This window comes from Cottoperca gobio, chromosome 19 (assembly GCF_900634415.1).
Source record: "Cottoperca gobio chromosome 19, fCotGob3.1, whole genome shotgun sequence".
Lineage (NCBI taxonomy): Eukaryota > Metazoa > Chordata > Actinopteri > Perciformes > Bovichtidae > Cottoperca > Cottoperca gobio.
Genome location: NC_041373.1, coordinates 11865634 through 11877152, shown reverse-complemented (window position 1 = coordinate 11877152; position 11519 = coordinate 11865634). Strand labels below are relative to the sequence as shown.

Genomic DNA, 11519 nt, shown 5'->3' with positions numbered 1-11519 from the left:
CTTTCCACTAAATGTGTAAAGAACATGCAAACCCATTTATCAGAGAAACTTCCTCTTGTTCCCGTGGTAAAACAGTCTATTTGATCTCAGGTTTTTAAAAAATTCACACTCTGAAATGTATCGAAGTTACCTTTACACATTCAATGTTAAACCAGGTATAGCAATTAACAGAACGGAATGAAATCATTTAAATTAGTTTAAAGTGGCATAGAGTAGCAGCATTAACATTTTTATAAAATCACCATTAAAAAGCTAAAGTAAAGAGATAAATAGCAGAATTAAAATAGTCTACAGAATAAAAGCATTTAGTAAAATATATATTAAAAGGCTAATAGTAAAGAGCTAAAATAGCAGCTTTAATAAAAGCATTTAAATGAGTTTAAAGTGGCATAAAGTATTTAAAATATACATATATTATTATTATTATTATAATAATTATTATTATTTATATTTCTAAAAGGTGTAGCTATTTCTTTAAAAGTACAAAAGAAAAGAAAAAAGCTCATTGGCGTATTGGTTACCATGGTGATTTAGAGGTCTTGCACTTGCCGGTGTTCTGACAACAAACATTTGGCATTGGAAATGTTGACTTTTATAATTGACTACGTTTGCTGTTTCCAAAAAATATAACAAAAACTTAATGAACAGACCAAAAATGACAAAATGATCATCTCGTTCTGATTTCAGACAGGCACAAAGTAAACAGCTATATTTCGGGTCCTGCGCCGCCGAGGTCAGGAGGGTGTTTGTTGCGGTGTATCCTCCATATCGTCCTACACCGGCCGGTCCCTGCTGCATTTCTGCCACTTTCCCTGTTTCACAAGTTTACAGCAACATCATCGACGACAGTAATACTCGGTAAGTAATATGCCGTATTTAGTACTTAGCTTGCCTAAATTGTATTGTGTTTGAATATCGGTAAGATGCTTATCAAACGTCCCATCTGCTAGCTAGAAAACGCCCCCTACCACCCTCGTGTGTTCAAACTCCTTCAAAATACTGTAGCAGGCACCGGGGACAGTGTAATGTTTCTTATAATTTAGTAAACAAATACGAACGAGCAATCCTCAACTGCGTATGTATTTAATTCACAGAAAATAACTAGTTTCTGTTAGGCTAAGTGTCAGCATTGTATCCCAAATGTTATGCTACAAACAATAATTATAGGCCTATTCATGCCGAATTGTACTAGTAAGGGTTAGAAATAATACATACTATAAATGGTGTTTTGCACGGTATGCTGTCACAACTTTAGCACTTACGTTAGCGTCGTTTCATGGTTACTGTTGCAAGCCTTCGGTGTAACCTTGACAATGAGGAGACGTGAGAATCTGAGAGTAATGGAGACTCCGAGTCAGGTGGTGCAGGTGTCTGGCGGTGGCAGTACAACTGTTGACAGCACGTTATAACAATTCAATAAAATATGTGATCTTGGAGGTTAAACATAATCCTTAACTAATTGTAATCAAATCTGTAGTCAAGAATTTTGAAATGCAATCAAATTCGCCTAATTAGTTTTTAATAGCTTGGTTTTTCATACTTTGATTCTGTCTATTTTGTTTGTGTAATATCTGCTTAATTCCTAACAACAAGGTGTCCTTTATTTTATTTTAATTTTTTTACTATTTTTTCATTGTTGGCCCAAAAATAGTCAATTTTAACTGAGTACAAAATAGTGGAATCCGCCTAGAAAATACAAACATGTCTTATTTTAATATACAATGTAAATTACCTCCAAATAAGCTTTAATGATCAAATATCCATGACCTGAGCATCCTCAATGGTAGCTACAGCCCTGGTTATTAAAGATACATGTTTAACATTTCTGTCCATTTACAGTTTACAGATCATATTTCTTTTTGATATTTCTATACATGTGAGTGTTTCGATCATTTATGGTCCTTTTTCACCATTTACACTCTGAATGTCTATTTTGTGACAGGCAAAATGGCAGTTCCTCCAACATATGTAGACCTTGGGAAATCAGCAAAGGACATCTTCAATAAGGGATATGGTAACTGGAAGCACGATATAAGGCAGTTTTATGAGTGTGTATTTATTGACCTCTCAGAGGACAGGTCGGTTATTTGAAATGCATTACTAAGCGCAGTAAGTAATTCCTCACTGTCATTGTCCTTGCAGGTTTTGGACTGGTTAAGCTGGATGTGAAGACAAAGTCTTCAAGTGGAGTGGTGAGTTTAGCTGTTACTATAAATATACAGCAGTGCATTTCAGGTATTATCTGCTGATATAACGGTATCAGCATGTCGTCCGCTAAGTATAAAGAAAGTGAAGTACCGACATGCCAAATATGTTTACGGTCATTTAGAAACATAGTTTGTCCATCAGAAAGCACTGACATGTCCTGCTCAGTACATATACTGGTCACAATTATTTAATACCCAAGTGTATGGGGTCATTATTATTATAGTTTTATGTTTCAAAATGAATATTAGCCGATTTTATAAGATTTTTCTAAATTCTCTGACCATATTAGTTTCTAACTCGTACTGCGTTTACTCTCAACTGAATTGTACTATAGTGGAAGAACTGCTCCAGGTAGGATTCATTTCCTCTTGTGTTCACTTTAGGAGTTTAAAACTTCCGGCTCATCCAACGTAGACACCAGCAAGGTCACTGGAACCCTGGAAACCAAGTACAAGTGGGCCGAGTATGGGCTGACGTTCACAGAGAAGTGGACCACGGAAAACACACTTGGAACTGAAATTTGTGTTGAGGATCAGGTAAATTGAAAACGCTGCTATTTTGCCGATCATCCTATTAATGCAACAGCTCGTGATTAAGTGTGACTGATGGAATGATCTTCTTTAGATCACCAAAGGGCTGAAACTTACTTTTGACACGACATTTTCACCAAATACTGGGTAAGCTGTTTATTTGTGTTTAATTGTAAAATCATGACGTACAATCGTTGTATGAAGAACACCTTACTTACTTCACTTCCTCCACTTTTTATTTCACAGCAAGAAGAGTGGCAAGGTCAAGACCTGCTTACAAAAGGGAATACCTTAATGCAGGTGTTGATGTAGATTTAGATTTCGCTGGTCCTACCATCCATGGAGCCGGAGTGGCCGGCTACGAGGGATGGCTGGCTGGCTACCAGATGACCTTTGACTCGGCCAAATCAAAGATGACCCAGAGTAACTTTGCAGTTGGTTACAAGACCGCAGACTTCCAGCTCCACACCAATGTGTACGTCTTAGGATCGACACGTATTTGAACCAAGCTAAATGACTAAACGAAACTAAATGATTAGCTTAAAAATAGCTTTCCAAAGAAAATCACTTATCTATTGATCGTGTGTTTTTTTTGTCAGTTGGAACAGTTTGAAGAAAAATAGTGACATGCAAATGATGTTGCTCCTTTCTTTTTCTTCTCAGAAATGACGGTTCAGAGTTCGGGGGATCCATTTACCAGAAGGTAAACGACAAACTGGAGACTGCTGTTAATCTGGCCTGGACAGCAGGCAGCAACGGCACTCGCTTTGGAATTGCTGCAAAATACCAGTTAGACTCCAGTGCCTCCATATCAGTAAGTGTCTTTTTTTTCCTCCCCCAAGGAAGTTATGTTCCCTCCACTTGTTTGGCAGGGTGTCTGAGTGAAGTTAGGCCAATGAACAAGTGTTAGCGAGGATTTAAAAAAAAAACAGTTTGAAGATACTTTTTTGAACTCTTTGCTTTGTTAAATGTAAAGTACATACAGTATATCAAATGCTACATGTACACTCTGAATGTTCGTTTAATTATTGAATGCTTTTTCTCCAGGCCAAGGTGAATAATGCCAGCTTGGTAGGAATTGGATACACCCAGACTCTCCGGCCTGGTAAGAAACATGTCTCATCTAATGTACAATTGAAAACACAATGGAACTCTTTTTTTTTTTTATAGTAACTTTCATATTTCACATGTATTTCAGGTATGAAACTAATCCTCTCGGCACTGGTGGATGGGAAGAACATCAATGCTGGTGGTCACAAACTTGGTCTGGGCCTGGAGTTGGAGGCATGAGGACCTGCTCTGCCATGTCAGAGGAGAAATATCAGCTCACTCTGATCCTGAGCGTTCCTGTCTCGTCAGCAACAGATATTTTAAAGAGCCAAAAAAGAAGCCCAGGTCTCGAGCACTGTTAAAATGGAAACCTTTCCACCAGCCTCCTTTTTATTGTGGTTACAATAACTAGTCATGTTTCAGTCACAAGTATTTATCAATCCTTCTGCCAATTTATCCTCACTAGTGATCGTAAAACTCTTCCTATGGGTGCATCATGTCCTGGAGCGGTTTCAGAAAACAAAACTTTATTTTGCCGAAGTGTGATCATGTAGAATGTAAATCTGTTAATTTGCACAGTGGAATATATATCTTTATTTAAGCTCTTTTCTCCTTTTTTGTTTTATTTGCACATTCTGTTTGTATTTTTAGTAGTGATCTGTTGGTTTACTCCCAACAAAAATATGCTTATCAAGATCTTAGCCAATTTAGTGGCTGGTCATCGCTCGTCTTTGTAGAGGCTTAACTGTGCTGCTGTGTGATGAGTTTGAGACCTCCGCTACCTTAAATAGCTGCTTTCTAAGTTGCAAGACAATGCTACATGGATTTTCTTTTCCTCAGTGTGGCTTGGGTGAAAGAATATCTGAGTGAATCTTCCATTTTTCTTCCCATTTTTGAGGACTGTGACACTAATCAGGAAGCGGTTTGTGTGTTGGTGTGTGTGTGTCTAACCTTTGCAATAAATTCCTGAAACCAACCTTCATCGTCTCCTGTACTTTAGTGGAGAATGGTATGAAATCAATTTGGTTAAATAATGATGCACTACAAAAAAAAATGGAATGTTTTGTTTTTTAATCAAATTTCTTCACTATTTCATTCAATATTTGTGAAGTAATACATATTTCATAATAGTTCACCTAACTTTAAAAGGATATACAGTATCCCAGAGTTACCTTCCACAGCCTATGAATCATTGCACACATATCTGTCCTATAATTTGATAGCGAGTGTGAGCCCATCTCCAATTGTGAGCATGCTCAGGTTGATTCGAGCATCTCGGTGCAACTTCTTGTTCAGCTTGTCGATGGCCAGAGTGTCTTCGTCGTCAGGGGTCGGATTCACCACCTTTCCACCCCACAGCACCTGCAGGACCAGGAAAAAAAAAAAAAAAAAAAATCAAGCTTAGAGGATTAGATATCTGAATGCAAGAACTCAAACTTGGGTGTCTTGGGTGAAGCCCCTACATTGTCGATGGCAATGACGCCCCCTTTCCTCAACAGTTGCAGAGACTTTTCGTAGTAGTTGTCATAGCTAACTTTGTCTGCATCGATGAAGACAAAGTCAAATGTTTCAGCCTGGCCATCTGACAAGAGATCCTCTGAAAGAAACAAGACGGAGAGGTAAAGTATACTTCAGGTTATATGTAGCATCTCAATCACTGTGTCACACTGTGACTTAGCATCTATCTATCTATCTCCCACTCCAGCAGTATTCCCACTGCTAGATAAGAAACTAATTGTGAAAGACCCTCAGATTCTTAATAGCTAATAAAGTAATTTAATGTTCTCGTTTTCACTCATGTAAATCTGAGACGATGTAAAAATGTTTGCGAACAGACGGATCCCTTTGGCGTGACAACTAGAATCCAGGTGAGTTAGAACTTAAGTGACCGTTAGCTGCTATTATCTAAGCTATATTCAGGTAGCTTATGGTGTGTTATATTTGCGGATAAAACCAGCTGTGTTACTTAGCATCTGACTAGCTTAGCTTAATGGGTTTAGCTAAAACGCAGCTACTCGCTAATTGGACCTGATTGTTGTGCCATGTGGTCATTAAAGGAAATTGATTCAGCTGTCAGATTTTACAGTTCAGCCAAAATCATATCACTAATTACGAGGGGAATCATTTAGGAAAAAAAGACTGTCACAATGTACGTTACGTTGTGTTTTGTAGTTCTGGGCAAATGAAGCTTTTGTGAACCACTTCAGCCAATTGTTTCAAAAATGGGTTCATCACTCGAAGCTTCAGGTACAGTGACCTCTACTGGCCAAGTGCAAGGCTGCAGTGGATTTAAAGTATCTTTGCCTTGAGAATTATTTGACGCACACATCTAAGACTGAATATCATGTTCTATTTAAAAATGAAGATTGATGAATGTGTTGTGTTATTGAGAAGAGAGTGCTGGGAAAATATGGCAGGGGGCGATAATCTTTCAGGCTTTCTAATGATAGTACAGTTTAAGACTGTAAAGAGAGACAGAAGGGGGATGATGTGCAGCACATGGCCACGGGTCAGATTCGAACCCACTGCGGCAAGCTTTTGGATGTATGTGGGTCGCCCGCCTTACCAGATGAGCTACTGGGTATGCTTATGTGGGATGGGGAACAGTCAAAGACTTTTATTGATGTACATTCTTTACTTGCTCACAAGGAACAGATGCTGGCGTGCATAAAAATTGTTTCGCTAGTTGTCTGGCTCCATAATGAACCAATACAAACGCAATACCAACAGCAATTACGCATACTACGACAACAACCCACACATTTGCGGTTGTAAAGTGTTGAGGCGCTCAAATTCAAAACTCTCTCAACCTGTCACAATCAAGACGAGGCAGTGCCGCGAATCACCTGATTGGACCGCGAACCAGTCCAGTTTTCTTAACCATGTGTGCAGCAGAAGCACCTCAAGGAAACTTAAGAAATGTATGTCAATTGTATGCATTACTTCACCTAGAGTTTTCAGTGCTGGCTGTATGCGTAGATCAATTTTCTGTTCGACTCCAGCCTGTAAACAAAAACAAACAAGAATAAGTAAAAGTGCAGCGGATTAATGGCCTGATGACGGATGAACAGCGATGTATTGCAGCATATGAGGTCTTTTCCGAGTGTATTTACATGCATGATGTATTTATTCTGTTGGAGTGGAATTGCAAACATGACATTGTTTACAATAACCCAGTTTGTCTACTTTCTGGATGAATCAAATGAAGATATAGGCCGGGGGGGGGGGGGGGGGGGGGATCAGCCTGGATACAGCTGATTGTATGTTTACGTATTGTGCATGAGCTAAAATATTCCAATTGCTCATACAAGAATATACAGTTCAAGCATGTAAACAGATTAAACATTAAAAAGAATCTCAGTAAAAATACTGTGTGGTGAAAAACACTGAGGAGGAAGTGAAAGTCTGGATTTATCAACTGTGACCAATCAGAATAAACTTAAAAGTTGTGAAATTTAACTTCTGAAGTCGGTGAAGAATCATAAAAGTAATCGTTTTTAAAATGATTTAGTTTTATGATTCTTAAAAGACTTGGCAGACTGCTTCAGGAGTCGTCTTTTCTCACACAAAAGACCGAAGAGAGTCTGCTCCACATGCAGATGCACAGACTTGCGTCAAACAGAGCTACAGTACATCTATTACCTGTGAGGCATGGAAATCCTCGGCACTGATCAGCACTTTGCAATATGGGAACAATACAGCAGTATTACACATCATATACTGAACCCCATCAGAATGCACTTGTCTCGGAAAAAAACTAAAAACATTAAGTGTGAACGGTACCTCTTTCCAGAAGGGTTTGCCAATGTTGGTGTAGTCTTCGCTGACATCACATGCCACTATAACGCCATCGTCAGGCAAAGTCAGTGCAATGCTCAGTGTGTTGTAACCTGTGTACACTCCTGCAATGAGAGGGCACTCGAATCAACATTCTGGTTTTGTGCAGGCAGTGTTATTTTCATATACCCTTAAGTAACCTGGTGACTGTTGGCTTTCTTTTTTTTTTTTTTAAAGTGGGCACTGATGCCAACTTTCTTTTTTTTTGGGCTTTTCTTGCCTTAGCATGACAGCAAACGGCCACAGGTCGGACTCGAACCTGTGGCCGCTGTGGCAAGGACAGCCTTTGTATATGGGACGCCTGTGCTACCGGTTGAGCTACCGGGACGCCCGACTGTCGGCTTTCTAAAGTAATCTGATTTCTTAAATATCGTACAAGAAACCTGGTTTCTGTAGTCGTGGTAGGGGAATAGAGACACCAGATTACCCATGCTACATTTCTCGTGGAGAAAGCGGGTTTCATGGTCACATGTACGTGTAACCAGGTTTCTAATCAGCCTTTTAAATGTGTGCTTTTAAAGACAGCGAAAGGTCCAGAGTATAAAACCAACAAAACCATCAATACCAAAACATAAAGCATCAATAGTATACGGGTGCATCAAAACCAAAAAGTGCACTAAATGAGCTGACTAGGTTAAAAAGAAATGCATATAGAGTGATTTAAGCCGTATTTAAACATACTTCCAAAAAGAAACAACACTAGCTACACTAGACTTCAGAGTCAGATTGAAAGTGACACTTATGAACCTCTAGAAGTCTAAATATGTCAGTTTGTACCGCTGAACATTTTACCAGCTTATTTATAACATTCAGGCTGTAAGGAAAAACAAAACAAGCCATGGTGCCAAAATAAGTTTGGGGCAGGGGAGAAGTCTACTGTGATTACTGACTTGCCAAGAGGATTTTAGAATAACCAGTTTGCTACAGTATGTAGAGGATATACTTATCTGAATTTATTTAAATTGCTTTTACAGCAAATGTAGACTCAATTTCCTGAATCCCCCCCGATTTCTCCTAGAAACTTGGCTTCTTGGTGTGCATGTAAAAGGTACTTAACTCGTGTCTGAAGAGGTTAAGGATTGTTGAATTGCAATCATGAGAGATGTTTGTGTTTCAGAGACTAGTTGGATGTTAGGTCCTTACCAATCTCTAATGCTTTCTTGGTTTTGATTAGTTTTGCCAGATTGGCCATGAACTGCGACTGCTCGCAGGCGACCATCATGATGTTCCAGGAGTGTTCCATCGTCCTCTGAAAGCAATGAGCGGAAACCAGTTGCTTTACAACATGATACATCGATGACTTAATTGTGCCAGAGCACATCTGTATTCCGGATACCAAGACGTGCTTACCAGTCTGAGTTTCTTCAGGGCCGGATGCTCCCTCATGGAGTTATTGAGGACGTACTGCATCAGTGGGTTGTCTTTTCCCTCGCAGTGACTTTTAAAGATGCTCATTCTGGAGGATTTCTTTTTCCCTGAGGACAAACATGAACCATGAAACAATTATAAGGATCTTAAGAGCACGATGATGCCATTCGACCTGCCATCCAGCTTGTACATCTTTCAGGGAACTGGGGTCTGGTCTAGTTAATGTACAGTAGTTATTTGATTTAGATAAGATAACATTTTAATGATCTGAGTGGGGAAATGTAATTATTGTAGGAACAGATCCAGATAAAGAAATGAAGACTGGGAATTGTTAGACAAAATATTTGCAATCTTAAGGGAAATACAATGAGTCAGTCTAGACCAACACATTCTGGTGACAGTGTTGGTGTAGCTACGTTTTCTTTGTCTGTACAATACTGGATATTTCTGTTTTTTTCAAAGGCATAGCAGTTTTGTATTTGCCATTATTAGGGTCATTCAAAACTGTACAGTGAATGAATGATTTGAAGGAGACTTTGCACCAGTGTATTATTTGTAGAACTCTGTAAACTTGAGGCTCTGGAGGTGGAAAAAAAAGGATTGACATGATCATGCATACTTTTCTTTGTTCAACTACAAAGTGTAAAGTTAATATATGTGCTTGTTTTTCTATCCATGTAATACCCTGGTAATGCACAGGATTTAACGCTGAACTGGTGTATGATTTAATCTCAGCTAAAATGTGCTTTATGGTGGCATTAGGCCAGACTAATATATAGGTCACTCATTCAAAAATCCTAAATGCATCACTTGCATTGATAATAATTAAAACCACAGCCAAATTGAAAAGTTCAGTATATATTATTCTCACACAGACGACACCTAAGGGAGAATATTTGATGCCTAATTCTTGGTTTTGTCTGTCAGATTTGTGAAAGGCGCTGTCAAACCTAGACCTAGATCAGAGCCTCAAGGCAATTTTAAACCCATATTACTTTTTTGAAACAGATAGTTTTCCTTCTCTGTGCAGACGAAGTCTACATAAACAACACTAGATGTTAACTAGACCAACATGAGTCCAAACACTGCCCCCTGCTGGTTGAAATCCTCCTGCAACACACGCTTCACTGCTGCTAGGTTACCTTGGTGTAGTAGCGACGTGATACAGCTTTATAGTCAAGTTCAAAGACATGAACACCTTCTTTCTTACCTAAGAAATAACCAGCGACTAAAACGACTCCCAGTGTGATGGATCCGACTAGTGCTTCTTTGTAAATATTACGAAAAGACATCTTTTAAACCAAAACTGACACCACACGATTAATCTGATCCCAGTCAGCTCAAGCTTTTCCGTATTGGTTTAACGCTTTACCGTAATACTGCGAATAGATGCGCAGCTCGGCTGTGCTGTGCAGCGCTTTGACCAGCATTAAGACCACTGCTGCGTTTCTATCGACGTACTATGAGTTCGTCTCGGCTACAAAACAATCATGTGATTTCCTTTGTGTTTAGCGCCGATGAGATGAGGAAAATGTCAACTGTAGCGACTCCACCTAAAGCCAATCAACGGGGATACAAGTTGAATGCGTATTTGATAAATCCGAATGAAGTAGACAAATAAGACATGACATGAACAACTCACGTGCAGCTGCAACCCGTTTCACGAAAGAAAACAACTCACCAAAGTTGCGTCTAAACAGGGTGGCCAAACTGAAGATTTGTGCAGTCATGTAGTGATAATAACGGTCATATGACCATCTGCAGCTCTCATGATAGGACTGTAACACAGACGCCCATTGTTGGGACTCACTGCTGCGTGCCAGTGCATGTCTCTTTCCCTGAAGAATGAAAGGACATATTGCAATGATTATGTAATTATGTGTACAATATTACAATGGTGTATAAAGTATTCACAGCCTTTACCCTGAGTAAAAGTATCAATGCCACCATGGGAATGTATTCCAGATACTGGGTTATTTCTTTTGATTGTTTGCTGTCAGGAAATACAAAGTATTTCAAATACATGTAACAAAAACTCTTTTTAAAATACATTACCCACCATAACTTTAAGTTACCATAACTAGACATTTCACATACTTGAGTATACTATTAAGTCAATATTGAATCTGTAGAGTTTCAGTTAGAACTTTGAGTGAGTTATTGTTACTAATGGACTGAACACAAATGTTTTGGGATTTGACTGATGGATGCATTTAATTTCTGACAGCAATAGTTTTACTTTGTAATGTATAAAAAAAATTGTTCACGTGAAACTGCTTGTTCATTTGTAGCGGTTTAAATCACGAGTTTGTTTTGGAGATCTCTGTGAATCATGCGGCTCAGTCATGTCATGTGACTTTTTCTTAACTGATGGTATTTGTTGTAACTATATAAATTATTTATGTTTTGGATTTTAATTGCTTTTTATCATGCTTTTTCTTTGCACTTTGTAACTTTATTTTTGCTATATAAATATTATGGTTATTATTATTATTATTATTATTATTATTATTATTATTATTATTA

General features: G+C 38.5%; 2 protein-coding genes across 4 annotated transcripts; one reads left to right on the top strand and one right to left on the bottom strand.

Moving 5' to 3' along the window:
* Window positions 1-700: 700 nt before the first annotated feature.
* On the top strand, window positions 701-4764 carry LOC115024572 (voltage-dependent anion-selective channel protein 2-like). Its single transcript, XM_029456301.1, is given in 10 exon segments — window positions 701-858; window positions 1943-2014; window positions 2143-2192; window positions 2592-2744; window positions 2833-2885; window positions 2985-3009; window positions 3011-3213; window positions 3402-3552; window positions 3786-3843; window positions 3937-4764. Coding segments are annotated over 9 exon segments (852 nt in total). The 5' UTR covers window positions 701-858; window positions 1943-1947; the 3' UTR covers window positions 4029-4764.
* A 78-nt stretch (window positions 4765-4842) lies between these two features.
* Window positions 4843-11292, bottom strand: LOC115024571 (catechol O-methyltransferase domain-containing protein 1-like). 3 transcript variants are annotated; one of them, XM_029456298.1, is made up of 8 exons: window positions 11261-11292; window positions 10636-10831; window positions 8976-9100; window positions 8769-8874; window positions 7572-7690; window positions 6737-6791; window positions 5252-5385; window positions 4843-5150 (listed from the first exon to the last, which is right to left on the bottom strand). In XM_029456298.1, exons 1-8 carry the CDS (start codon window positions 11276-11278, stop codon window positions 4998-5000), a joined length of 906 nt encoding a protein of 301 aa, XP_029312158.1. In that variant the 5' UTR covers window positions 11279-11292; the 3' UTR covers window positions 4843-4997. The 3 variants fall into 3 exon arrangements, with proteins under 3 accessions (XP_029312158.1, XP_029312159.1, XP_029312160.1); XM_029456299.1 differs by having other exon boundaries at window positions 10675-10831; XM_029456300.1 differs by lacking the exons at window positions 10636-10831; window positions 11261-11292 and adding an exon at window positions 10204-10496.
* Between the last annotated feature and the right edge of the window lie 227 nt (window positions 11293-11519).

Bases quoted from the DNA above. Each gene is read 5' to 3' on its own strand.
- LOC115024571 (XM_029456298.1), bottom strand. The intron at 9,101-10,635 runs GTGAGTTGTTCA...GTTTGTCCTCAG, and splicing joins GAAACGGGTTGCAGCTGCAC to GGAAAAAGAAATCCTCCAGA. The intron at 7,691-8,768 runs GTAAGGACCTAA...CTCTCATTGCAG, and splicing joins CAAGAAAGCATTAGAGATTG to GAGTGTACACAGGTTACAAC.